The sequence below is a fragment of the Aotus nancymaae genome, unplaced genomic scaffold, assembly GCF_030222135.1.
Source record: "Aotus nancymaae isolate 86718 unplaced genomic scaffold, 86718_ANA_hifiasm-v0.15.2.pri h1tg000004l, whole genome shotgun sequence".
Classification (NCBI taxonomy): Eukaryota; Metazoa; Chordata; class Mammalia; order Primates; family Aotidae; genus Aotus; species Aotus nancymaae.
The window spans coordinates 19376818-19403312 of NW_026988415.1; the positions used below are offsets into that span (position 1 = coordinate 19376818).

Genomic DNA, 26495 nt, shown 5'->3' on the forward strand with positions numbered 1-26495 from the left:
TTTCTGGAGCAGCTTCAGGCAGCCAGCAGCTCCCCTGCAGAACTCTTCTCTGACCACTTACAGCCTGTAGAGGCTGAGTCACCATTCTTACACTTGATTATCAGTCGTCTTATTCTTTAGCTATTTCATGTGTCAGTTATGTTTTCCCCAACAAAATTAACTCCTATTTCCCTTGTTCTTCATTTGTTAGACCAACAAATACTTGTTGGCCGACTGATTACACTGAGAAAAGAACAAACAAAAAATCAAAAACATAGCAAGAAAGCTATTAGGGAGGCTTAGAAGCAGAGTATTGTACAGAACACCAATCCAAGCTGCCAATCTGTAAGGCATAGCTCTCTGTCTGGATTCTTACCCATTCTACTCATGAATCTCTTTTGAGTGTTTTCATGTGAATTGAAGTCTGTGTCATTATCATCACCCCTCCAATGAACTAGCATGCTAGGGATGGGGGATGGGACGTGACACACCAGCCCAGCCTGGCACTGATGGTTACTGCTGGTCAGTACCATTATGCCGCCTGAGGGGACATGTGGGAGGCCAGTTGTCTAGTCCAGCTATGGTAGCCTGAGGACAGACAAGAAGTCAATAGAGGATGACTTAAAATGATGATATCTCTTCAGGTGGCAGAAATGAAGACTTAGTTGGGGCATGGTTGCATTTATAAAATTCACAAGGGAGACAAGGAACTCTAATCCCCAAGAAGGAGGAAGGTCTCTTAGTACTTTGAAGACAGGAGAGTTCTGTTTTAAGTATATGGATATTATTATTCCAAGTAGTGACATAGATGGAACGTTCTAGGGAGTTTCAAAAACAATTAGCTTGTGTTTGGGGCTTACATGTCTGATCTAGTCTTTTTTTTTTTTTATTTTTTTATTTGACTCAGAGTCTTTCTCTGTCACCAGGCTAGAGTGCAGTGGTGCGATCTTAGCATACTGCAACCTCCACCTCACGGGTTCAAGCGATTCTCCTGTCTCAGCTTCCTGAGTAAGCTGGGATTACAGGGGTGTGCCACCACGCCCAGCTAATTTTTGTATTTTTAGTAGAGTTGGGGTTTCACCATGTTGGCCAGGATGGTCTTGAACTCCTGACCTCAGATGATCCACCTGCCTCGGCCTCCCAAAGTGCTGGGATTACAGGAGTGAGCCACCGAGCCCAGCTGATCCAGTCTTTATCTAAGACAAATTAGTGATATTTGAGGATACTCCTGACTTTGGACGTCTATATTGGGAATTACCACAGACTTTCACATAGCTTGTTCTTGTCAGAGGCAGACTTCCAGCTTATAGCAATTATGGGATTAGTCTAGGGTGATATTTTTGAAGTATTTTTAAAATGACGAAGATTTTATATGTATATATCTGGTATACAATATGATGTTTTGATACATGTATACATTTGGAATAGTTAAATCAAGCTAATTAACATATGTATTACTTTACATACTTATCATTTTTTTTAATGGTGAGAACGATTAAAATCTACTCTCCTAGCAATTTTCTAGTATACAATGCAGTGTTATTAACCATAATCCCCATGCTGAGCAGTACATCTCGTGAACTTATTCTTTCTTACTGAAATCTTATGTCCTTTGACAAACATCTTCCCAATCTTCCCTTCCCAATATCCCCGGTGAGGGTGTTTTTTTATCATAACTTTTGAAGACAAACACTATGGGTTGTAGTTCACAATCGTCTTAGTGGCTGGCGCTTGAAGTTTCCCCTTACTCAGAGTGGAAAGGCCTGCTGGTTCCACATCTGGCTTCCCAGCCACACCCACTCACTAGAGACGACTGGCTGCCAATAGCCTCATCTCTGGAGGAGAACAATACAATAGGCCTGTTGTGTACTTGTTGACATACAGAGTGGATTGTTTCAGCAGGTGCAGAAGATGGTCTATGTGGAGATTACAGAGACCTTTATCCTTGATGGTGTAGCGTAATTGAAATCTAAGCTGTCCTTTGTCTGGCCTACAAGCAGGTGTTGGAACTGGACTTAGTTAAGCTCGGGTCCTTCTGTGCAGCGGGGCAGCATTAATTTAGAATTTTTTTATGGTCGTTCTACTCACTCTGTATCTTTTACCTTTAATAAAAAAATAAAACTCTCTTTGGTGGCCAATCAGATAGATCTGATTCTTTTAAGGCTTTTGATTGGAGACTGTACATCCATGGCAGTTTGAGTCCTGGAGACATTACTTCTTTGTTTTCAAGAATTATCTTAGTGATGGGCAGTAGCTGGGAAGATGCCTGTTTGCTGTTAATGTGGTGATTTCACTTGGGTTGTTCATGAAATGAAGACTCATGCTCCTCCTGCATACTTTGGGTTCCTGATAAGTGGTGATTTTTGCTTCTGAATTTCCTTTTTGGTTAATCTGTACCAGTGAAAAGGAGTAGTGGAAAAGAGGGTAATCCACAAGCTAGTGATATGTAAGAACCTTAATTACCCTGAACTCACCTGCCAGATCCTTCAGTTCTCCAACTTTCCCCCCAACTCTTGGCTTTTAGGAGAAGGAAGTAAATCATTAAAAAGCAACCTAAAACGAGGGATTTTGTTAAAAATAAACAAGCATACTTTTGCACTGACCTAGGAAAAAAATAATAAGCAAGCAAGCAAACAAAAAAGCCACTAAAATCATCCTCCAGGTTCAGTGCATGTATTCACCTTCATGACAAAATGCTTAGCCTAATATAAAACTTGGCTTGTGTTCCCTCATGCAACTGTGTGTGTGGCAGGGAGCTAGGGGAGGACCTCATGAGGGTTGTTCCGAAACTGCAGTGAATATATAACCGGGGGTTAAACGTTTGCTTTCAATGGCCAGCAGCTTGCTTACTCCCCAAGCTGATGAGGTAAGCGTTTTTCTTAGCTTACTTTCTCTGCTCTCCCTCTGCTCCTTGCTCATCCACTTATAGTCTGCCTCCAAGTGAAAACTCTGTTTTCAAGGAGAAATGTGCCTCAGGAGGAGGAGGATAAAAATAGGTCAGTGATAACTCTCATTACATATTCCTATTTGTTTTGTTTGAAATTCAGTTCAAATCAACAAGTATTCATTGGTAACTTCTTTGTTCCCTTACTTGTATTAAGCTCTGAGAGGTACAGAATCATGACGTTAATAGCTAACATTTTACTTATTGTTTAGTATTTATTGTGTGTCAAGTGCAGTTCTGAGCACTTTATTTATACTAGTGCATTTGATCCACACAATGACCTCATCAAGTATTGTTATTATCCTCATTTTATGGATAAGGAGACTGAAGTTAATTAAGTCACCCAACTACGAGTTGGTAGAGCCAGAATTCAAACCTGAGCATTTCCAGTCCAATAAGACTAGGTCCTTGCTCTTAGGAAGTCCAGTTGAGGGACATGCCATCAACATACTGAGAAATAGCTAGGAAATAAGGCAAGACTCTGAAAGTGAGGACCACAGGGAGTAGAGAAGAGAGAGATTAGTGCAGCTTAGCATAAGCCTTTTGGAGGAGGTAAGAATTCTCTAAATCTCAGATTCTTCATCTATCAAATGGGTATAGTAGAATCTATTTCATAAATTTAGTGTGAGAATTGGATGGGAGGGCAGATGATGTAGATGAAGAGCCTACTGCATTGCCTGGCTTATGGTGAGCACTCAATAAATTATAGTCGCAATGATGACAATGATGATATTGATGTCTCTGGCACCTGAACGATGAGTAGAGTTGGGATATCCAGAGAGGAAGAGAAATAGCTTGCCAGGTGCATTATGAGGAAAGTGGGGAGTGAACATGATGTTGGGAAGGGGTACTAAGGAGAAATGATTTTCTTATTCTCTTGCTGATGGTCATTAGTCACTTATTAGCTGAGCTAATTGAGCAGACCAGAGGAATGGATGTTGCAGAGTCAGTGAACAGCCCCGAAGGCTTTCACTGGTCTTGAAGCATGCTGAGATACTCTCTGTCTGACACTGTGAACCTGCTTTCTGGTTGGTCCTCATCTTTTCTCTCTCCTCATCAAGCTCAACCTGAATGCCAGATCAGTGGATATGAAAATCCCTGGACATTCCCAGAGTGAGATCAACCTGCATTGCTTACAAATCCAGGCTCAGTTGCTTCCCTATTCTTAGCAGGTGTGAGCCTTTTCTGAGGCAGAGGAAATGTAGCTCCCAGTGGGCTGATAGGAGAGACTGGACGTGGGGGTAAGGGAGGGTCCTTGAGACTGTCTTGTTTATGTTATAGGTGGCAGCAATCAATTATTTGTTGTGCTCCTACTATGGGTAGAGACATATGTTAGGAGTTTTGGGTAATTCAAGAGAAGAAACATGGTCCCTGCTCTTGAGGTGCTGCTCATTCTATTGTGGAGGCCAGACTGACATACTGATAACAATTGGAGATCAACATAGGGTAGGTATCATTAAATGTTGAATTGCCTCCTTTCTTCAGGTGCCGCTACCTGGCTGTTCAGCTGTCTCCTGCCATCCCTGTGTTTGCTGCCATGCTCTTCCTTTTCTCCATGGCTACGCTGTTGAGGACCAGCTTCAGTGACCCTGGAGTGATTCCTCGGGCACTACCAGATGAAGCAGCTTTCATAGAAATGGAGATAGGTAAGTCTCCCGACCAGTTGGCAAGCTGCTGTGTAGTGGGTGGCCCTAATCAGTAAGAGAAAGCATTCATAATAGTAGTTGCAGATTAACAGTCACTTATAGCCTTTTCTCTCTGAGATCCTGAATCTGAGATCATGACCACCCTGTAAATTTGGTAAGGCGGGTTTAGCAGCAGTCTAAAGTCATAGACTTTGTCCTTTGCTGCATTGGGTCAGATTTCAGGAAGGATCTGTTACCAAGGTCCTGCTGTATTGTTCCCAAGAGGAGGGTTTTTTTACTTTTTGCGGGGAGGTGGTCACCAACACATTTTTTTTAAAGCAATGAAAGCACAGATTTATTGAAACAAAAGTACACTCCACAGAGTGGGAGGGGGCTTGAGCAAGTGGCTCAAGAGCCACTTTGGGTTTTTTGATGAAAGCTGAAAACCGTCTTCCCATTAAAATGTTCTTATATGCATGTACATGTACACAATTTTGGATGTAATTTCAGGGATTCATAGATCTTCTGAAGCGCATTCATGTCCCTCCCAACTAGGAATTCCTGCTTTAGGCCTGGTGCGGTGGCTCACACTTATAATCCCAGCACTTGGGAAGGCTGAAGTGGGCGGATCACTTGAGGTCAGGAGTTCCAAGACAGCTTGGCTAACATGGTGAAACCCCAGCTCTACTAAAAATACAAAAATTAGATGGGCATGGTGGTGTGTGCCTGTAATTCCAGCTACTCAGGAGGCTGAGGTAGGAGAATCGCTTGAACCCTGGTTGCAGTGAGTCTAGATTGCGCCACTGCACTCCAGCCTGGCCAACAGAGCGAGAGTCTGTCTCAAAAAAAAAAAAAAAAAAAAGAAAGAAAGAAAAACCAAAAACCCCTGCTTTAGGGGAACATGCAACGTGAAAGAGGGTAGCTGTGGTGCCAGGAACCACTGAGAATCCTAGGAGAGGTACAAGAAGCAATTGCAGGCTCGGTAGAGTTCAGACTGCCGTTCAGGATAAGGATCTTTGGTACAGAGATGAAGTGCTACATTATCTAGGAGCCAGGGTGGCTTCATGAATTGAAGCAGAACCATCCCAGGGCCAGAAGAGGAGATATCCTGGGAGCTCACAGTGAGAAAGAAGACTTTGATGCAAGTACTGGGAGGGAGTGGGAGCCCACCAGATCAACAGCAGTGCCTATCTAAATTGTTCTCAGGTTTGATAACTAGGTAGCTTGAGTCAGCATCCAAACTAGATAGAGGAAGAAAAAGGGACCCAGGACTTGTAAGACTAAGAAGCTGTGCCAGTAGAGCACCAGTCTGTGGCTAGCCTTTAGTTCTTTGACGGTGCTTTGAAGGCTTCCATGTGTTTCTTTTTTCTTTTTCTTTTCTTTTTGAGACACAATTTCACTCTGCCCTGAAGGCTGGAGTGCAGTGGCATGATCTCGGCTCACTGAGACCTCCACCTCCCAGGTTCAAGTGATTCTCGTGCCTCAGTCTACCGAGTAGCTGGGATTACAGGCACCCGCCACCACGCCTGGCTAATTTTTGTATTTTTAGTAGAGAAGGGGTTTCACCATATTGGCCAGGCTGGTCTTGAACTCCCAACCTCAACTGATCTTCCCGCCTTGGCCTCCCAAAGTGCTGGGATTACAGCTGTGAGCCACCACACTGGCCCATGTATTTCTTTTGTTTATTTTAGCTGTGTTTTCTCTTAGGCTTCTGAATGGATTTCATTTTGAAAAATTCCAGCCTATTTTAGTTGAGCTAAGGAGAAATGGGTTTGTGCACATGTGAGCTAGAACTATTTGGGGGTGGGGTGAGGGTGGGGATAGTGGGAAGAGAGCAGAGGCGACATGTGCTGGCACAGCTGGAGTTCTGGGGAGACACGATAGAATTAGGAGTAGTTAGGAGCAAGATGGTGAGGAAGAGTGGTGAGTGCTGTTTTTTCTCCATCTGGGTTATTCTTTTCCAGTTCCCTTCCCATTCACATATGGAGAAACTGAGGGTCAAGGCAGTACCTTGACTTGTTTCTTGCCTCTCACAGCAGGTTGTTAACAAAGTTAGCTCTTTTCTGCCCAATCACTGGGCCTGGGGCCCAGACTCAAGCTGTCACACTGTGGCCTCTGCATTTAGCATATTTCTCTCAATAGAAGAGTACATTTTTCAGTTCATATGTATGTTTATGTTAGCAAGTTTTTGTCATCTTATATTCAGTCCTGTGCTGGGTACAGGACTGCTGTGAGTCGGGGATGGGGAGAGAAGAAGTCATGTGATGCCCTTGCCTGATATGGCCTCCTGGGGAAGGTGAACCATGAACCCTGTCTCTCAGGTGCCCTCATGGAAACCATATGCATAGAATATTAAGGTGCCATGCTGGTACTTATCCTCTAATGAATAGCTGTCCTCATCGTTTTAAGACTTGTGACACACTGTTATTGTTTGATTTCACAGCATCCACCCTACTCCACAAAAAAAGGAAAAATGTTCCATATGGCAGATATTTTTAAAATCAAAGTGAATTGAAAAATATTCTGTTTTTAGAATTATACTGCATGGCGAGGGTGCCACAAGACAAGCACTCTCATGTGCTGCGGATGGGCAGGCATGCAAATTCATATGGTCTGTCTGGGAAGCAATTTGGCAATAGGTAATATGGACTTTAAAGGGTCATAGCCTTTGACCCAGTAGTTATACTTCTATTATTTTATTCTGTTTTGAGATGGAGTCTGGCCCTGTTGCCCAGGCTGGAGTGCCATGGCCTGATCTCTACTCACTGCAACCTCTACCTCCTGGGTTCAAGTGATTCTCCTGCCTCAGCCTCCTAAGTAGCTGGGATTACAGGTGCATGCCACCATGCCTGGCTAATTTTTTTTTGTATCTTTGGTGGAGACGGGGTTTCACCATGTTGGCCAGGCTGGTCTTGAACTTCTGACCTCATGATCCACCTGCCTTGGCCTCCCAAAGTGCTGGGCGTGAGCCACCGTGCCTGGCCCATTAGTTCTACTTCTCTAAGGGTTTAGCTAAAGGAGATAAACAGAGATTTTTACAAATTACTGTAGAAGGATTTTTGGTGCGTCCTTTTTTCTTTTTCTCTTTCTTTTAAATATGAGTAGCTATTTTAATGCCGGCAACTTCATGTATTACTGCTTAGACTTCAACATTTTCTTTTTTTCTTTCTGTTTTAGGAATTAATTTTAACACATGAATATGTTCTTGGAAGGGAGAAGGGGACTAGGATTGAGGTGGTGATCCAAGGGGATTTAAGCTTTTATCTGTGATGTTTTAAATTTTTACATGTAACGCCACCTAAATAGTAGAAAACCAGACACAACTTAAATGCCCAACAATATGGAATATTTAAATAAATCATATATGATGGAATATTACCAGTAATTATGTTTTAGAAAAAATTAACAATGAGAAAATGTCCACCATATATAATATTAAGTAAATACTTCATGGTACAAAATTGCATTTATAATATGATCTCAAATTTTTTAAAATTTGAATGTTTACCTGTTAATAGAAGATTAGGGTGGGTGTGGTGGCTTGTGCCTGTAATCCCAGCACTTCGGGAGGATGAGGCAGGTGGATCACAAGGTCAGGAGTTCAAGATCAGCCTGGCCAATATAGTGAAACCCCATCTCTATTAAAAATACAAAAAAAAATTAACCGGGTGGTGACACTCACCCGCACCTGTAGTCCCAGGTACTTAGGAGCCTGAGACAGAAGAATCGCTTGAACCTGGGAGGTGGAGGTTGCAGTGAGGCAAGATCACGCCACTGCATTCCAGCCTAGGAGACAGAGCGAGACTCCGTCTCAAAAAAAAAAAAAAAAATAGAAGATTAGAAGAAAATACACCAAAAATATAAATATCTCTGAGCTGAGAGACTGTCAGTGATTTTTATGTTTTCTTATTTATATTTTCTGTTTTTTCTAAAATTTTTTTTTTTTTTCAGATGGAGTCTTGCTCATTCTCTCACCCAGGCTGGAGTGCAGTGGTGTGATCTTGGCTCACTGCAACCTCTGCCTCCCGGGTTCAAACCATTCTTCTGCCTCAGCCTTCTGATTAGTTGGGATTAAAGATGCACACCACCATGACTGGCCAAATTTTGTATTTTTAGTAGACATGGGGTTTCACTGCATTGGCTAGGCTGGTCTTGAACTTCCGATCTCAGGTTATCCGCCTGCCTTGGCCTCCTAAAGTGTTGGGATTACAGGCACGAGCCACCGCATCTGGCCCTATTCTATTTCTTTTCCCCAAAATTTTTACAATAAGCAAGCATTATGTTTATTTCAATAACTGTTTTTGTAAGTATTACCAGTCTTTTTGCGTGCATATATTTTATGTTTGCAAGATAGAATTGTTTTATACATATTGCTTTTTAACATACATGTTCATGTTGCCGTATATTGTATTTTCCTGTTTTCACCATTTTTTTTGTCTGTATCATTTTTAATGGCTGCATGGTATTCCATTCTATGCATATAACATAATTTTCTTAACCAATCTCCTATTGTGACATTGATTTTTAGTTTTTCACTATTGAAAGGAACTCTGTGACAAATATCCTTATATAAACATCTTTTGCATATCTCGTTATAATTTTGATAAATTTCTAGAAGTAGACTTGCTAGATAAATGAGTATACACATTTAAAACTTTCGTAGCTGGCTGGGCACTATGGCTCATGCCTGTAATCCCAGCACTTTGGGAGGCTGAGGCAGGCAGATAACTTGAGGTCAGGAGTTTGAGACCAGCCTGGCCAACATGGTGAAACCCCATCTCTACTAAAAATACAAAAATCAGCTGGACATGGTGGTGGGCCCCTGTAATCCCAGCTACTCTGGAGGCTGAGACAGAAGAATCACTTTAACCTAGGAGACAGAGGTTGTAGTGAGCCGAGATTGAAGTTGTGCCACTGTATTCCAGCCTGGGCAACAGAGTGAGACTCCGTCTTAAAAGAAAAAAAAGTTTAGTAGCCACTGCCATATTGCTTACTGATAAGGTATAAGAATGACCTTTCCCCACCCTTGCTAACATGGGATATTTTAATTCTTTTTAGTATCTTTTAATGTGGTAGGTAGAAATGGTATCTTTGTGCTTTAATTTATATTTCTCTGATTATTAGTGAAATTGGATGTTTTCGTTTAATGTATTTTTAGCTATTTTTTAATAAATGGTTTTCTTTGTAATCAGAAAAAAATCCTTGAAGAAACACTTTTTCATTCTCTCGCTCTCTTTTTTTAAAATTTGAGACAGAGTCTCTCTCTGTCACCAGGTGGGGGTGCAGTGGCGTGATCTTGGCTCACTGCAACCTCCACATCCTGGGTTCAAGCGATTCTCCTGCCTCAGCTTCCCAAGTAGCTGGGACAACAGGCATATGCCACCATGCCCAGCTAATTTTTTTTTATTTTTAGTAGAGACGGGGTTTCACCATGTTGGCCAGGATGGTCTTGATCTCTTGACCTTCTGATCTGCTGCCTTGGCCTCTCAAAGTGCTGGGATTACAGGCATGAGCCACCACGCCCAGCCAGAAACATTTTTTCATATGTATACAGCAGAACTGCATGCACTTATTGGAATTTTATGGGCATATTCTGTGATGTTGAATGTCTAGTCTGTAAATGCTTGCCTAGAGAAGACAGTGGGCTTAGAGAACCTTTGAATGCCCGCATTGGTTTTGCAAAGGTGGTGAAACTTTTGGGCTCAAATAATGGCTAGCTGTGAGGTTAACTGTGTTTATTGGTTTACAGAAGCTACCAATGGTGCGGTGCCCCAGGGCCAGCGACCACCCCCTCGTATCAAGAATTTCCAGATAAACAACCAGATTGTGAAACTGAAATACTGTTACACATGCAAGATCTTCCGGCCTCCCCGGGCCTCCCATTGCAGCATCTGTGACAACTGTGTGGGTGAGTAAACCCACAGGGACATTGCCTAGGGAAAAGGCTGAGTTGAGCAAGAGAGTCAGGGTGGTCACCAATTCTTGGGAGAAACCAGTGGAGAAGGGAAGATATTTAGATGGGAAATGAGCTAGATTTAGATAGGAAATTTAGATAGGCAACAAGCTCCTGAAAAACTGCAAATCAGCTGTACTTGTGTGGATCAAATCACAATTTAAATATCCTCTAGCCTAAAATTTACAGCAACCTCTTTAGTAAATGGGAAAAAGAAACTTTACCTGTTTTTGAAATTTAGATTTTCCTCTACTGGATTTTCATGTGGGGCCCACCTTACATAGTGGCAGGAGACTCCTAGTCCACTGGAGGGCAGTATTGAGGAAGGAAGCCCTGTCTAAGATGCAACCCAAGAAGAGGGAAGTTACTAGCATTTATTGAGTTACTACTACATATTGGGCACTGTGCTAAGTGATTTACCTTTCTCTCATTTAAAACTTGTAACAGCCCCGTGAGATTGGTATTATCCCCATTTTACAGATGAGGAAATAGGTGAAGCACCAGTATGTAAGTTCACATAATTAGTATGAGATAACGCTAGAGCAGGTCTGATTCCAAAATGCTTCTTTCTTCTTTCTGCTGCTGCTGCAAAAGGGTCAGGTGTATGTGCACATAATACAGTGGTCTGTGCTTCCAGCCACATATATGTGGCTTTGTTGTAATCACCGCCTACTGTGTGCTGAACCCTGGTAAAGATGAGAAACGGGCCATAAGGATTCCTGTTGAGGCCGGGCATGGTGGCTCACGCCTGTAATCCCAGCACTCTGGGAGACTGAGGTGGGCGGATCACGAGGTCAAGAGATCGAGACCATCCTGGCAAACATAGTGAAACCCCATCTCTACTGAAAATACAAAAACTAGCTGGGTGTGGTGGCATGCGCCTGTAGTCCCTCGGGAAGCTGAGGCAGGAGAATCGCTTGAACCCGGGAGGTGGAGGTTGCAGTGAGCTAAAATCGCGCCACTGCACTCCAGCCTGGTGCTGGTGACACAGTGGGACTCCGTCTCAAAAAAAAAATATTCCTGTTGATAGGCCTATATGTGCAGTTGCTTATATCATCACTAGGCATGCTTCTAACATTCTTTTTAAAAATTACTTTTTCTTGAGCTCCCATGATTGGATAATGTTCTTTCTGAATGCCATGTGGGATTCTGATGGCATTGCTTTCCTCTTACTAGCCAATTCTTTAGACAAAGATTGGGAGAGATATTTTGCTTTATATAGTAAAAAGCTATATGGTGCACTCTTTGGAGCGCATATACTAAAAAATGTAGATGATATTTTTATAAATCAAAACCCATTTTATTACTGTTATTATTATTTTATTTTACTTTAAGTTCCAGGATACATGCACAGAATGTGCAGGTTTGTTATATAGGTATACATGTGCCATGGTGGTTTGCTGCACCTATCAACCTACTGTCTAGGTTTTAAGCCCCGCATGCGTTAGATATTTGTCCTAATGCTCTCCCTCTTCACCCCACCCCCAACAGGCCCCAGTGTGTGTTATTCCCCTCCCCGTGCCTATATGTTCTCATTGTTCAACTCTTATGAGTGAGAACATGTGGTATTTCTTTTTCTGTTCCTGTGTTAGTTTGCTGAGAATGATGGTTTCCAGCTTCATCCATGTCCCTGCAAAGGACATGATCTCATCCTTTTTTATGTCTGCATAGTATTCCATGGTGTATATGTGCCACATTTTCTTTATCCAGTCTATCAGTGATGGGCATTTGGGTTGGTTCCGAGTCGTTGCTATCGTAAATAGTGCTGCAATAAATATACTTGTGCATGTGTCTTTATAGTAGAATGATTTATAATCCTTTGGATGTATACTCAGTAATGGGATTGCTGGGTCAAATGGTATTTCTGGTTCTAGATCCTTGAGGAATCACCACACTGTCTTCCACAATGGCTGAACTAATTTAAACTCCCACCAACAGTATAAAAGCATTCCTATTTCTCCACAGCCTCGTCAGTGTCTATTGTCAAAACCCATTTTAAATGAAGCAGGAAACTTGATATTTAAAGAAGGTATATACCCAGTCATGGGATTGCTGGGTCAAATGGTATTTCTGGTTCCAGATCTTTGAGGAATCGCCACACCATCTTCCACAATGTTACATTCCCAACAACAATAGTGTTCCTATTTCTCTGCAACCTCATCAGCATTTGTTGTTTTTGACTTTTTAAAAATTGCCATTCTGACTGCCATGAGATGGTATCTTAGTGTGGTTTTGATTTGCATTTCTCTAATGATCAGTGTTGGGCTTTTTTTTTATATGTTTGTTGGCTGCATGAATGTCTTCTTTTGAGAACAATGGGAACACATGGACACAGGGAGGGGAACAACACACACCGGGGCCTGTTGGGGGGTGGGGAGGGGAGGGAGAGCATTAGGAAAAGTAGCTAATGCGTGCTGGGCTTAATACATAGATGATGGGTTGATGGGGGCAGCAAACCACCATGGCACACTTTTACCTATGTAACAAACCTGCACATCCTGCACAGGTACCCCAGAACTTAAAAAAAAAAAAAAAAGAAGATCTGATATGAGGTAAAATTACCTTTCCTTATTAATATTCTTAACTATAAACAACTCATACAAATCAATTTATTAAAAGCACTAACATTGCAGAAGAAATAGAGACAGTTCATAAAAATATAATAGGCTAGTTATAATGACTAATAGTCAAAGAAATGATTTCAGGATGCCTTTTTTTTTGAGACAGACTCTCACTCTTTTTCCCAGGCTGGAGGGCAGTGGCATGATCACAGATCACTGCAGACTCAACCTACTTGGCTCAGGTGATCCTCCCACCTCAGCCTTCCAAGTAGCTGAGACTACAGGCATGTACCACCATGCCTGGCTATTTTTTTTTTTTTTTTTTTGTATTTTTTGTAGAGATGGGTTTTCCCCATGTTGCCCAGGCTGGTCTCAAACTCCTGGGCTCAAGCAATCCACCCACCACAACCTCCCAAAGTGTTGTGATTACAGGCATGAGCCACTACCCCCAGCCCAAGATGCTTTTTTAAATCTAGAAAATTAGCAAGGAAAACCTGATAATGTTTATTCTTCCACTAGTAAGGGTGTAAATCGGAACAAAACTTTTTGGAAGGCAACCTAATAAGATTAATCAAAAGCCTTAAAACATCTATACCTTTCGATGCCAGTGATTCCACTTCTGGGGAATCTATCCCATAAAATCAGAGATGTGGTAAAATATTTAGGGGTGGAATTGTTTAACTCAGGATTATTATGACAATTAAAAGTTGAAAAGAACCTAATCGTCTACCAATAGAAGAGTAGTCAAATAAATTATAGGACCTGGCGCAGTGACTCACTCCTATAGTCCCAGCACTTTGGGAGGCCGAGGAGGGCAGATCACTTGAGGCCAGAAGTTTGAGATCAGCCTGACCAACATGGTGAAACCTCGTCTCTACTAAAAAATACAAAAATTAGCCAGGCATGGTAGCGTGCACCAGTAATCTCAGCTACTCAGGTGGCTGAGGCACAAGAATCAAGAACCCATGAGGTGGAGGCTGCAGTGAACTGAGATTATGCCATTGCACTCCAGCCTGGGTGACAGAGCGAGTCTCCTTCTCAAAAAAAATAAAATAAATAAATTACAGGACATTCATACATTAGACTAATGGAGAGAGTTCATACCAGAAAGCTAAATGACATAAAATAGGAGATAGGCTACATTTACAGTGTGAAGTCAGTTACCTATTTTAAAAAAATATGATATATAAGGAAATATGCAAGGAAATACAGGAAATATACCATAATTTTTAGAGTTTATTATCTATAGATTGTGGGATTATGAGTATTTTTTTCCTTCATTTTTTATATGCCATCTTCCACTACTGTGATTCCTTCATTTTTCTTTTTATTTTTTTCAGGTTTTCTATAATGAGCATGTATTACTTGTATTATTAGAAAAGATGTGATTTAAAATACTGTAAAAAATATATATGTGTTTAACCATTCTTCTCTATACCTTGTTTCCCTTTCCTGAAAAGATGTAGCCTCCTCAGCAGGAGATAGACCATTTTTACAGCCTTGTTTTCTGACCAGTACACAGCTCACTGTTCTTTCAAATTGATGTATTTTATTCTTTCGTAGTCTTTTATTCATCAAAATAACACATGTTCATTGTAGAAAATATGGGAAGTGCAGAATGTATAAATAAAACTTAATCCTAAATTCACTCTTCATTTTGCTGTATTTCCTTCCAGTGTTTCTGCAAAATTGGAGTGTAACATGATAGAGTTTTTAATCCTGCTTTTGTCATTTAACATTCTATCCTGAGCATTCTTCTGCATCTTTAATAAATGTTTCTTTAATATATTATTTTAATGACTGCATAATCCATCATATGGTTATATTCAAGTTTATTTAGGCAGTCTTCTGTCATTAGACATTATTCCCTCTTCCATTTTATTCATTGTTATAACACTGTAATCATAATTATTAAACTTAAGGATGTGGAACAATTGGAACCTTCATACATTTCTGATGAGAATGTAAAATCATGCAGCTGCTGTGGAACAGTTTGGTGGTTCCTCAAAAAGTTAAACATAGAATTACCACATGAGCCAGCAATTCTACTCCTGGGTGTATGTCTATATTAGTCTGCTTGGGTTGCCACAACAAAATACCACAGACAGGGTGGCTGAGACAACGGGAATTATTCTCTCACAATTCTGGAGGCTGGAAGTCCAAAATAGAAGTGCAGGAAGGGTTGGTTTCTGGTGAGGCCTCTCTCCCTGGCTTGCAGATGGCTGCCTTCTTGCTGTGTTCTCACGTGACCTTTTCTCTGTGCTCACACACGACTGGTGTCTCATCCTCTCCTTACAAGGACACCAGTCCCATTGGATTAGGGCCCCACCCATATGACCTCATTTAATTTTAGTTACCTCCTTAAAGTTTCTGCCTCCAAGTACAACTACGTTGGGAGTTAGGGCTTCAACATATGAAACCAGGGAGTGGGGGTGCAATTCATTCCATAGCAATACGCAAAAGAATTTTCAACAGGGACTCAAAACTTACTTGTACACCAGTGTTCATAGCATCATTATTCACAATAGCCAAAAAGTGGAACCAACCCAAGTGTCTATCAACAGATGAATGGCTAAACAAAATGTGGTATATATATATATATATATATATATATATATATAATATTATCCAGTCATAAAAATGAATGCAGTACTGATGCAATGTGGCTGAACCTTGAAAACATGCTATGTGAAAAAAACCAGATACAAAAGGACAAATATTGTATGAGTCTACTTATATGAGATGTCTAGAATAGGTAAATTCATACAGACAAAAGATTAGAGTGCCAGGGGATAGGGGAAGGGGGAAATGGAGAGTGACTGCTTAATGGGTGCAGAGTTTCTGTTTGGAGTAATGAAAGAGTTTTGGAAATAGATCATGGTGATGGTTCCACAACATTATGAATGTAATTAATGCCACTGAATTATAGACTTAAAATGGTTAAAATGGCAAACTGTATGTTACGTATATTTTACATATATATATATATATATATATATATATATATATATATATATATTTTTTTTTTAAGACAGGGTCTCACTCTGTCACCCACGCTGTAGTGTAGTGGCACGATCTTGGCTCACTGCAATCTCTGCCTCCCAAGCTTAAGCGATTCCCCCACCTCAGCCTCCTGAGTAGCTGGGATTACAGGCATGTGCCACCATGACCTGTGAATTTTTGCATTTTTTGGCAGAGATGGAGTTTCACCATGTTGACCAGGCTGGTCTCAAACTCCTGACTTTGTGAATGGCCTGCCTGGGCCTCCCAAACAATAGAACTTTAATTAAAAAATTTGAACTTCGACCGGGTGCAGTGGCTCACTCCTGTAATCCCAGCATTTTGGGAGGCTCAGGTGGGCGGATCACCTGAGGTCAGGAGTTCAAGACCAACCTGGCTAACATGGTGAAACTCCATCTCTACTAAAACTACAAAAATTAGCTGGGCGTGGTGGTGGGTGCCTGTAATCCCAGCTACTTGGGAGGCCTGAGGTGGGAGAATTGCTTGAACCCGGCAGGCAGAGGTAGGTGAATAGGAAAAATATTAAAACATAGGTTTTATGATATTTATTAGTTTTTGCCCTATTACCTTTTGCTGTTTTCTGTTTTTGTTTTATGTACAGTTGACCCTTGAACAATGCAGTTTTGAACTGCATGGGTCCACTTATAATGACATTTTTTTTCAATAAATACATTATCAGTGGGTTCCTCATCTGCAACCAAACATGGATCCAAAATACAGTCATCCCTAAGTATCCTTGGGGGATTGGTGTGAGGGATTGCCCTTGGATACCAAAACCCATGCATTTTCAAGTCCTGCAGTGGCCCTGTGGAACCCATGGATATGAAAAGTCAGCCCTCTGTATCTACGGGTTTCATGTTCTGTGAATACCATATTTTTGATCTGCGTTTAGTTGTGGATGCAGAACTGTTGATACGGAGGGCCAACTGTATTTATTGAAACAAATCCATGTACGAGTGGACACATGCAGTTCAAACCTGAGTTGTTCAAGGTTCAAATGTACAGTATTCACAAGATGCAAAACCTGTGTACACGAGGGGCAACTTTTTTTTGGGTTCTGCAGGGCTGCTGAGTGACTTGAGCATGGGTGGATTTTGGTATCTGCCTTTGATAGATGTATACACTGTAATGCTTACCACAATCAAATGAACATACTCATCACCACACATGGTTACCGTTGTGTGTGTATGTGCGTGTGTGGTGAGGACAATTAAGATCTACTCTCTTAGCAAATTTCAAGTAACTTTTGACTATTATTTTCTTGAGGAAGTATTTGTATTTTCCTATTGATTTTTAAGAACTTTTCATATAGTCAGGTACAACTTTACATAGATTGCCCTTGGTTTTTTTCTCTTTAATCTTCTTTATGGTAATGTTAACATACACAAAATATTTTTAAAATTTTTATGGGTACATAGTAGGCATATAGATTTATGGCATACATGAGAAGTTTTGATACAGCCATGCAATGTATAATAATCACATCACTGATCACCAAGTTAATGTTTATGGAGTTAAATCTATATTTCCTTGTCATCTGTTTTCTTCCAGTACTTTTATGCTTATAAAGTCCTTCTGCATATAAAGGACAAATAAACATGTATTCTTTTTTTTTTTGAGACGGAGTTTCGCTCTTGTTACCCAGGCTGGAGTGCAATAGCGCGATCTCGGCTCACTGCAACCTCCGCCTCCTGGGTTCAAGCAATTCTCCTGCCTCAGCCTCCCGAGTAGCTGGGACTACAGGCACGCACCACCATGCTCGGCTAATTTTTTATATGTTTAGTAGAGACAGGGTTTCACCATGTTGACCAGGATTGTCTCGATCTCTTGACCTTGTGATCCACCCGCCTCGGCCTCCCAAAGTGCTGGGATTATAGGCATGAGCCACCGTGCCCGGCCTAAACATGTATTCTTTATAATTATTTTATGGATTCACTTTGTTTTTACATTTAGCTCTTTAATTCATCTGGAATATGTTATGATAAGTAATATGAAGACAAGAAAATCGATCCTTATTTTGCACCAAATAGCCAATTGTCTCAGAATTGTTTATGGAATAATACTTCCTTTCACCTCTGATTTTGTAATGTTGAGTTTATTAGACAACAAAATCTTATATGTTCTAGGGTCTGTTTCTGGGCTCTTTCCATTCTGTTGAGCTATGCCACACCATTTTAAGTATTATAGTTTTACATTTTTCATACCTGGAAGTCAAGAAAAACTGCACTAGTAATTTTTCAAATTTTCCTTGACTATTTCCACTTATTCTTCTTGAACTTAGTAGTCCCACCAATTAAGATTTTATTTGGAAAAGCAGTGTCCCTGCTTTTAATGAGCAGAGTGAGGCGGATCACTTAACACCTCTGTGCCTTTGTTTCTTTATCTGTAAAGTGGGGAAGAGTATCTCCTTTTGCCCAAGTTCCAGGGAAATTGTGAGGATCAAATGAGATGGTTATGAAAACATTTTGAAAAAGTAAAAAAATGGAACCCAGTATTTTTTACAACTGAAATGGGCAATGATCCTGGAGGTGTTTGAATGAGGTATTATGGTGATGGTGGGGTTGCTTTTTGTTCTGGAGGCTTTTGGCATTGGACTCTCTCTTTCTCCCACAGAGCGCTTCGACCATCACTGCCCCTGGGTGGGGAATTGTGTTGGAAAGAGGAACTACCGCTACTTCTACCTCTTCATCCTTTCTCTCTCCCTCCTCACAATCTATGTCTTCGCCTTCAACATCGTCTATGTGGCTCTCAGTGAGTATGCAGGGCAGTGTCTGTTGTTGGAGTGGGGTGGGGTGGGGGAAGACTTAAGGACAGCTTAGAGGGTGGTTGGGTTTCCTGGTGGTACCATTGTGAAAGGTACTTTAGGACAGGTTAGAAATGAGCACTATTATCTGCTCTTGAGCAGGGTTGCAAACCTCAGTGCACATCAATGAGTATTTACTCTGTGTCGGCCTTCTCTCTGGCCAACTGCTGGGGACTGGGGCCATAATTACTGGTCTGTATCCAGAGTACAGGGGCATTTCTGAGGTAATCCCAAAGGTTGGGGATGTATTTTGTCTCTGAGCATCCTCTCTTCTTCTGCCTTATAAGACTTGCCTTGTGCTAAGGGATAGAAAAGGGTTTTGCCTGAGAAACGTCTTTCGGTAGCTCACGGTCTACTTTGGGAGATAGAAAGCACACCCACATGTGTGCATGTGCACAAATGTACACACACAGACGCATGTATGCACACGTGTGCACGCGTGCACACACACACATACACACACACACAGCCCAATCTAAGGGCAGATGTGATGTGGAGTTAAGGGAGTGGTCTTAAGACAGCTTCCTGGAAAGAGAAGAGTTCTGAGCTGGATTTTGAACAAGGGAGGGACACAGATTGGCAAGGAGAGAGGATTTTTCTTGGGTACTTCTGATTTCTTTTACCTGTTAATATCCCCCTAACATGGTCATAGTTGGGGGCTAGCGAAAGGGGAAGGGAGCCTGCTGCTTGGCTTCTGCCCACCTGCCTAGTCCAGGGCCTGGTCCTGCACTGGAAATGTGAACTCTTTAGTCATGAGACTACCAGCTTAGAGATGAGGCTCTTCACCCTTGCCCGAGGGAGCGCTTAGCTCCTGCCAGTGTGTAACATGGGATAGGGAGGGAAGGAAGTGAGTAGGCACTAGGATAGTGTGTAGTTTTGACTGAAGTCACTAATTTTTCTCTCTACTCCTCCTCCCAATTTCACAGAATCTTTGAAAATTGGCTTCCTGGAGACGTTGAAAGAAACTCCTGGAACATATCCTCCCTGGCAGTATGTCCTTGTGAAGCCTCCTTAAGCTACTTTCCAGCATGCTTTCTCCCCACAGTTCTCCCACTATCTAGTTTTTCAGACATCAGCGAGTGCCAAGGTCTAAAATAATTTAAACAATATAGTCTTAGTGGTAGCAACCAGAATGGAAGATGACCAGGACTAGAAGGGAGGTCTTTCCTTCACCCCCTGCTCAGCTGCCTCCCTCCCAAGTCCTTCTGATCCCAGGCTCAGTCCTGTCTCCTCTAGTGGGCTGTACTTCGCCTCAGTGTACCTCTACTGTCACTTACTGGAAGCCCCACCTTTCTGTTATAGCTAGGGCTTATTTTGGACAGTGGCTGCATTTCTGCAAAGGGGGTTCAGATGAGATTTCTATAAATCATGTCCTCTTTTTTCCCCCACTAATTCTTCATTTATGAATTTGTTTTTTGAGAAAATTTCCATTGGCAGTGATGGCCAACGTTGTTTAGCTTTGGCCTCTCCCACACATCTCCTTCCAAGAGCCAGTGATAAGTAAATAGGCAAACCCTTAAATGCACTAGATAGACTAGAAATTCTTTACCCTTCATAAGGGATCTATCCAGCAAGTTCCAAATTCATCTGTTATATATGGAAACATGGTTTTTTGTGATATACATTCCAGGAGGTAAAGATGGTGTGACTGGTGCCCTGAATATGGGCGGAGGCATCAAGTCTCCTGATGTTGAGTTCGTAAATATTCCTTAACCTCACCTCACTGTTCTAGAAGTCCTCATTTGCTTCTTTACACTCTGGTCCGTCGTGGGGCTGACTGGATTTCACACTTTCCTTGTGGCTCTCAACCAGACAACCAATGAAGACGTGAGTCAACTTTCTCTTCTCCTCACCACATATTCTCCCCAAAGCCTATTATCTTGCTATCTGCTAGAGAACTACCGAGTCTCCAGGGCCTGGGAGGTTGAGGCAGGCAGAAACGTGGTGTGCAAGATTATTAAGTCAGATGTGTAGAAGAGAAAGCAGAGGGCTTTGTTTGGAGTTGAATGCTCGTGGAGCATTAGGAAGAAGAGGTTGAAAAGTAGGGTGGATATACAGCCTTTAACTGTTCATACGTTCTTAAAGCCTAGCTGGTGCCTCTGTCTGGCATGGAGAGGGACAGTTGCACTGGATGAATCCTTGCTTTATAAAAAGTTACCAATTAGGCTGGGCGCGGTGGCTCACGCCTGTAATCCTAGCACTTTGGGAGGCCGAGGCGGGTGGATCACCCGAGGTCAGGAGTTCAAGACCAGCCTGGCCAACATGGTGAAACCTCATCTCTACTAAAAATACAAAAATTAGCCGGGCATGGTGGTGCACATCTGTAGTCTCAGCTACTCAGGAGGCTGAGGCAGGAGAATCACTTGAACCTGGGAGGCGGAGGTTGCAGCGAGCAAAGATCGCACCACACTACACTCTAGCCTGGATGACAGAGTAAGATTCTGTCTCAAAAAAAAAAGTTACTGATTAATCCACATTCATTATAGAAAATCAGAAAATAGGCCAGGCATGGTGGCTCATGCCTGTAATCGCAGCACTTTGGGAGGCTGAGGTGGGTGGATCACAAGGTTGGGAGTTCGAGACCAGCTTGGCCAACATGGTGAAACCCCATCTCTACTAAAAATACAAAAATTAGCCAGGCATGGCTAATAAAAAATACAAAAATTAGCCAGGCATGGGATCACACCTGTCATCCCAGCTACTCAGGAGGCTGAGGCAGGAGAATCAATTGAACCCAGGAGGTGGAGGTTGTAGTGAGCTGAGATCGCACCACTGCACTCCACCCTGGGCAACAGACCCAGACTCTGTCTCAAAAAAAAAAAAAAAAAAAAAAGAAAATCAGAAACTACAGATGAGCAAAAATGAAAAAATAAGTTCCTCTTCTTAGACATCACCCTTTTTTAGTAGTATGATGTATATGATCTAGACTTGTTTCTATGTTTATTTGTTTATATTATGTACTTTTAAATAAAAATAATATATATCATTGAGTTAGCTGCTTTTTTTCACCCTATTGTGAGCATTTTTTCATGGCTGTGTATGTATTTCTTTTTTATTGTGATAAAATATACATAATACAAAGTGTGCTATATTAAATGTCTCATTCAATTCTGGCGATCAATGGGGTGACAGGTGTTGCAGCCGGATCACCCTCACATCCTAAATGTTCAGTTCAGTGGCATTTAGTACATTCACATTGTTGTGTAACCATTGCCACCATCCATTTCTAGAACTTTTTCATTAACTCATGCTGCATGCATTTCTTCAACTTTATTATTATTTTTTCTTTTTTGTGTTTTTATTTTTATTTCAGTATTATTATTTGTCCTTTTTAACATTATTTTTGATGTCAGCGTTGGCTTTTATCTTGCAGATTAAAGGATCATGGACAGGGAAGAATCGCGTCCAGAATCCCTACAGTCATGGCAACATTGTGAAGAACTGCTGTGAAGTGCTGTGTGGCCCCTTGCCCCCCAGGTACTTGGGGAACCCAAAAGTCCTGGGACTCTTGGGATGAGCAGCTCAACTTGATCCTGTTACCTGGTCTGAGACGTTTTTCTGAAAGTGGGCTCTTGATGTCAAATAGGTCTTTCCAGGGCTTGCCATATCTACACGGATCATAGACCATGGGCTTGTTGTTTTGGAGGGATGATCTTTCATTCTTATTTCATTTGTTTGTTCTCTTGTTAATGTGACATTCCCTGGTTTGTGGAAGAAAAAGTGAATGGGAGATAAGAGGCGTGTGCTGGGATCAGTCTAGATTGCCAAAGGACAGGTTTATATTTTCCCGTCTATGTAGCAAAATTCAGTGGGCTAGGTGGGTGGAGGGGTGAATGCCCACTTCTTTATCAACTCTCCTATCTCCTTTAGTGTGCTGGATCGAAGGGGTATTTTGCCACTGGAGGAAAGTGGAAGTCGACCTCCCAGTACTCAAGACACCAGTAGCAGCCTCTTGCCACAGAGCCCAGTAAGTATTCCTTACTTAAGGTTGGGTTGATGATAGAGAGGGCGGAGGCTAACTTTACAGCTTGGAAAAATATGATTAGGCAATTTTGTATTCTAATCACCCCAGCTTCCCTGCCTCTACACCTGCCCTGACATTGCCTTCAGATCTTTGTGCCCTTGATGTAGATTAAGATTTAGTCATTTCTTTGGTGTATATTGAGTGACTCTGTGCCAGCCACTGCACTAGTTGCTGGGGATATACCAATGAATGAGGCAAATGACATCCCTGCTCTCAAGGAGCTCATTGTCTAGTGGGGACAAGAAACAAGTAAACAGGCCATTGCTCAACATGGGGAAAAGTGCTTTGATGAGGGAAGCATAAAATGCTATAGGGGCAAAGACAGAGGTCAGGGGATTGTATTGGAGTTAGTGATGTGGTTACCTTGGTAGAAGGGCTTCCTCACTGGAATATGCAGAGGTTGTGGAAACTCTCCCAGCTGTCTTATTTAAGATATTTAAAGCATAAAAAGTACTTTCCTAAAAAATTATTATTTGAGCTTTCTTTTTTTAATAAGAACTTTATTGAGATATGACTCACATACCATAGATCCCTATTTAAAATGTATGATTCACGGTCTAGAATATTCACAGAGTTGTACAATCATTATAACGATCAGGTTTTTTTTTTTTTTTTTTTTTTTTTTTGAGTTGGAGTCTTGCATTGTCACCCTGGCTGGAGTGCAATGGCGCAATCTCAGCTCACTGCAACCTCCGCCTCCTGGGTTCAAGCGATTCTCCTGCCTCAGCCTCCCAAGTAGCTGGGATTACAGGTGCCTGCCACCACACCTGGCTATAACAATCAGTTTTAAAGCATTTTCATTACCCTTCCACTGTAAGAAACCCTGTACTCATTAGCAGTCCCTCTCCCTTTCCCCTCAACTTCCCCAGCCCCACCCCTAGGCAACTACTAATCTACTTCCTTTCAGTATAAATTTCTCTCTTCTGAGTATTTCATGTAAATGAAATCATACAGTATGTGGTCTTTTGTGACTGGCTTCTTTTACTAAGCATGTTTTTGAGATTTGTCCACATTGTACTATGTAGCAGTAGTTTGTTCCTTTATATGGCCAAATGATATTCCATTATATGGATATACCACATTTCATTTATCCATTCATCAGTTGATGGACATTTGGATTGCTTCCACCTTTTGGTTATTATGAGTGATGCTGCTATGAATATTTGTGTACCAGTTTTTTTGGCATGGACATACATTTTCATTTCTCTTGGCTATATATCTGGGAGTAAAATAGCTGGGTCATATGGTAGTTCTATATTTAACCTTTAAGATAACTGCTGAACTGTTTTCCAAAGTGGCTGCACCATTTTATACCCCAACTAGCAGTGCCTGAGGGTACCAGTTTCTCTACATTCTTGGCATCACTTATTTTTTTTTTTTTTTTTTTTTTTTTTTTTTTTTTTTTTTTTTAAGGTGTGCACTTTATTCAACTGGTCTCAAGTCAGTGTACAGGTAAGCCCTGGCTGCCTCCACCCACACCCAGGGAGACCAAAAGCCTTCATACATCTCAAGTTGAGGGACAAAAAAAGGGGTAGCCACAGAGGCTAAAATCTTTCAAAATAAAACAAAATAAAAAAAGTATTAAGGCGAAATCTAAAAAATTTTTCATTACATAATTTACAACAAAAGCAATGCTGTTACCTCCCCTGTGTGGACTCGGGAGAGGACTGGGCCATTCTCCTTAGAGAGAAGTGGGGTGGCTTTTGGGAGGGCAAGGGACTTCCTGTAACAATGCATCTCACGATATTTGGAATGACTTAAAAAAAACAATGTACACAATCAAGTCCTCGGCCACATTGTAGAACTTTGGGGGATGCTCGCTCCAACCGACTGCTGTCACCTTCACCGTTCCAGTTTTTAAATCCTGAGTCAAGCCAAAAAAAAAAACCAAAACAAAACAAAAAAACAAATAAAGCCATGCCAATCTCATCTTGTTTTCTGCGCAAGTTAGGTTTTGTCAAGAAAGGGTGTAACGCAACTAAGTCACAGTCCGCCTAGAAGCATTTGCGGTGGACGATGGAGGGGCCGGACTCGTCATACTCCTGCTTGCTGATCCACATCTGCTGGAAGGTGGACAGCGAGGCCAGGATGGAGCCACCGATCCACACGGAGTACTTGCGCTCGGGAGGAGCAATGATCTTGATCTTCATCGTGCTGGGTGCCAGGGCAGTGATCTCCTTCTGCATCCTGTCAGCGATGCCAGGGTACATGGTGGTACCACCAGACAGCACTGTGTTGGCATACAGGTCTTTGCGGATGTCCACGTCACATTTCATGATGGAGTTAAAGGTAGTTTCGTGGATGCCACAAGATTCCATGCCTAGGAAAGAAGGCTGGAAGAGCGCCTCAGGGCAGCGGAACCGCTCGTTGCCGATGGTGATGACCTGACCATCAGGCAGCTCATAGCTCTTCTCCAGGGAGGAGCTGGAGGCCGCCGTGGCCATCTCCTGCTCGAAGTCCAGGGCGACGTAGCACAGCTTCTCCTTGATGTCACGCACGATTTCCCGCTCAGCTGTGGTGGTGAAGCTGTAGCCGCGCTCGGTGAGGATCTTCATGAGGTAGTCAGTCAGGTCCCGGCCAGCCAGGTCCAGACGCAGGATGGCGTGGGGGAGGGCATACCCCTCATAGATGGGCACAGTGTGGGTGACCCCGTCACCGGAGTCCATCACGATGCCAGTGGTACGGCCAGAGGCGTACAAGGAAAGCACGGCCTGGATGGCCACATACATGGCTGGGGTGTTGAAGGTCTCAAACATGATCTGGGTCATCTTCTCACGGTTGGCCTTGGGGTTCAGGGGGGCCTCAGTAAGCAGCACGGGGTGCTCCTCAGGAGCCACACGCAGCTCGTTGTAGAAAGTGTGGTGCCAGATCTTCTCCATGTCGTCCCAGTTGGTGACAATGCCGTGCTCGATGGGGTACTTCAGGGTCAGGATGCCTCTCTTGCTCTGGGCCTCGTCACCCACATAGGAGTCCTTCTGACCCATGCCCACCATCACGCCCTGGTGCCTGGGGCGCCCCACAATGGAGGGAAAGACGGCCCGGGGAGCATCGTCGCCCGCGAAGCCGGCCTTGCACATGCCGGAGCCGTTGTCGACAACAAGTGCAGCGATATCATCATCCATGGTGAGCTGGCGGCGGGTGTGGACGGGCGACGGAACGGCAAAGGCGAGGCTCTGTGCTCGCGGGGCGGACGCGGTCTCGGCCGGCATCACTTATTATCTGACATTTTTTTTCTAGCCATCTTAGTAAGTGTGAAGTGATATCTCATTGTGGTTTTGATTTGCATTTCCCTGATGACTATGATGTTGAATATCTTTTCATGTGCCTATTGGCCGTTTTTATGTGTTTCTTGGAGAAGTGTCTCTTCAGAGCTTTTGTCTATTTTTTAATTGGATTGTTTGTTTTTTTATTGTTGAGTTGTAAGAGTTCTTTATATAATCTGTGTGCAGGTTCCTTACCAGATACACAATTTGCACATATTTTCTCCTATTCTGTGGGTTATCTTTTCATTTTCTTGATAGTGTCCTTTGAAGCACAAAATTTTAAAATTTGGATGTAGTCCAATTTGTCTATTTTTTCTTTTGT

General features: G+C 42.3%; 2 protein-coding genes across 2 annotated transcripts in view; one reads left to right on the forward strand and one right to left on the reverse strand.

Moving 5' to 3' along the window:
• Window positions 1–26495, forward strand: part of ZDHHC9 (zinc finger DHHC-type palmitoyltransferase 9) — a 41541-nt gene that overhangs the window by 9672 nt on the left and 5374 nt on the right. Inside the window, exons 4-10 of the mRNA XM_064361249.1 lie at window positions 4409–4569; window positions 10298–10456; window positions 18697–18834; window positions 19813–19859; window positions 20609–20713; window positions 22260–22363; window positions 22757–22853. Of these exons, the coding sequence (XP_064217319.1) occupies window positions 4409–4569; window positions 10298–10456; window positions 18697–18834; window positions 19813–19859; window positions 20609–20713; window positions 22260–22363; window positions 22757–22853 (811 nt within the window). The remainder of the gene's footprint in view (window positions 1–4408; window positions 4570–10297; window positions 10457–18696; window positions 18835–19812; window positions 19860–20608; window positions 20714–22259; window positions 22364–22756; window positions 22854–26495) is intronic.
• Window positions 24492–26107, reverse strand: LOC135268402 (actin, cytoplasmic 1). Its single transcript, XM_064361248.1, has one exon. The coding sequence runs from the start codon at window positions 26030–26032 to the stop codon at window positions 24905–24907; it is 1128 nt and encodes a 375-aa protein (XP_064217318.1). The 5' UTR covers window positions 26033–26107; the 3' UTR covers window positions 24492–24904.